At 35.9% G+C, this 1677-nt stretch overlaps 1 protein-coding gene across 1 annotated transcript; it reads left to right on the top strand.

The window, feature by feature from the left end:
- The first annotated feature begins 719 nt into the window (after positions 1 to 719).
- On the top strand, positions 720 to 1325 carry LOC108990365. The gene has a single exon (XM_018964311.1). The coding sequence runs from the start codon at positions 720 to 722 to the stop codon at positions 1323 to 1325; it is 606 nt and encodes a 201-aa protein (XP_018819856.1).
- Positions 1326 to 1677: the final 352 nt, after the last annotated feature.

Raw genomic sequence — 1677 nt, 5'->3', positions numbered from 1 at the left:
TGAGTCAAGGTTGCTCATGGTGGATAGGAGATGGTAAACTAGCTAAGCTCAAGCAGGATCCTTCGATTCCAGGCCATCAGTCTTTGAAGAAGGAAAACGTATTAATTTCTAATGAGTTTAGACAAGTTTCTGTTGACAGTTTAATTGATCCAGTTACTAGAGGTTGGAACTTAGTTAAGCTTCAAGCTCTCTTCAATCCAAGTTTGGTTATAGATATCTTAAAAGTATTGATCTATTCTAATGAGCAATCTGATAAGATGATTTGGTCCTATGAAAGGACTGGAAAATTCAGTATGAAAAGCTGTTACAGATTTTTTATGTTACAACTTCAAGGTGGGAGAAGGGAGTGCTCTAATGACAAGCTGCAACAATCTTTGTGGAAGGCATTGTGGAAAATGAAAGTTCCAAATAAGATAAAAGTCTTTGCTTGGAGGGCTTGCAAGGAGATTCTCCCTTCCCAATAGAATCTCCTTAAAAAGCATGTCAATGTTGAAGGATCCTGCTGTTTTTGCAATCAACAAGTCGAAGACCTAGCTCATGCTTAATTATACTGTCCTAATGTTCATTCAAGTTGGTTTTCCTATATTACTCTCATTCAACAGCTAGGAGTTAATTAACTAGTTCTGCAAGTAGCCTTAGCAGTTTTGAATTAGCGACAAGAGGAGGAGCTAGCTTTGTTCTTTGCTGTTGCTTGGGGATTTTGGTGGAGAAGAAATTAAATGGTTCATGAGCAGAAATTTATTGAAGTCCAACAGGTCATTGATCATGCTCTATCTGTTATTCAATCTTATACTGATCTGAAACAGTTGCCCATAAGGAAAGCTCGAGAGTACTTTGATTGGAAGCCTCCTCCATCGGGTTCACTAAAACTAAATGTGGATGGTGCTGTTTTTGATGACCTTCATAAGGCAGGGGTGGGTGTGGTGCTCAGAGATGATGCTGGCATGGTGATTATGGCAACAAGCAAGGTTGAATTTGAAGTGATTAATGCTAAAGCTATTGAATCTCTGGCTATTTTCCGGGCCTTACAGCTGTGTGCTACTATGGGGATTCATAGTTTGATTGTGGAATCAGATTGCTTGATGGCTATACAAGTGCTTAACAATGATATTCCTTCTGATCCAATGTTGGATCCATTATTGTGTGAAATTCGAAAGTTGTTAAGAGTGTTTGTAGAGTGCAAATTTCAACATATTTATAGGGAAAGTAATCGGGTTGCTCATATTCTGGCCCGGTATGCTTGGAACGTTGAGAATATCTCAATGTGGAATGATTGTTATCCAGACTTTATTTCTCAAGTTATTTGGCTTGATAAATGTCTATAATCTCTCTTTATTAATGAAGTTTCAAATTTATTATCAAAAAAAAAAAAAAAATAGGATTAAGGTTAGAGAGAGTACCTGTGTAGAGGAAAAGTTTGCATAACTCTCTCAGATTTATAAATGCAAGTTTTAAATTCTAACTGTCTAATATTTTATATCTTGGGAAGGGGAGGAAGAAGTTTTAAAAGGTTTAGTAATTCCGTCTTATTTTCTAAAACTATTTTCTAAAGTCCCCCACAAAGATATGTGTTACGGTACCTGTGTAAAGCAAAAGTTTGCATAATACTTGAGATCATTTTAATTCACTTTTGAATTAGTGAATATTAATTAATATTGAACTTATCATCTCATTTAT

The sequence above is a fragment of the Juglans regia genome, chromosome 15 (assembly GCF_001411555.2).
Source record: "Juglans regia cultivar Chandler chromosome 15, Walnut 2.0, whole genome shotgun sequence".
Lineage (NCBI taxonomy): Eukaryota > Viridiplantae > Streptophyta > Magnoliopsida > Fagales > Juglandaceae > Juglans > Juglans regia.
The sequence above is the reverse complement of the archived record's forward strand: the minus strand, read 5'-3'. Positions and strand labels throughout refer to the sequence as shown.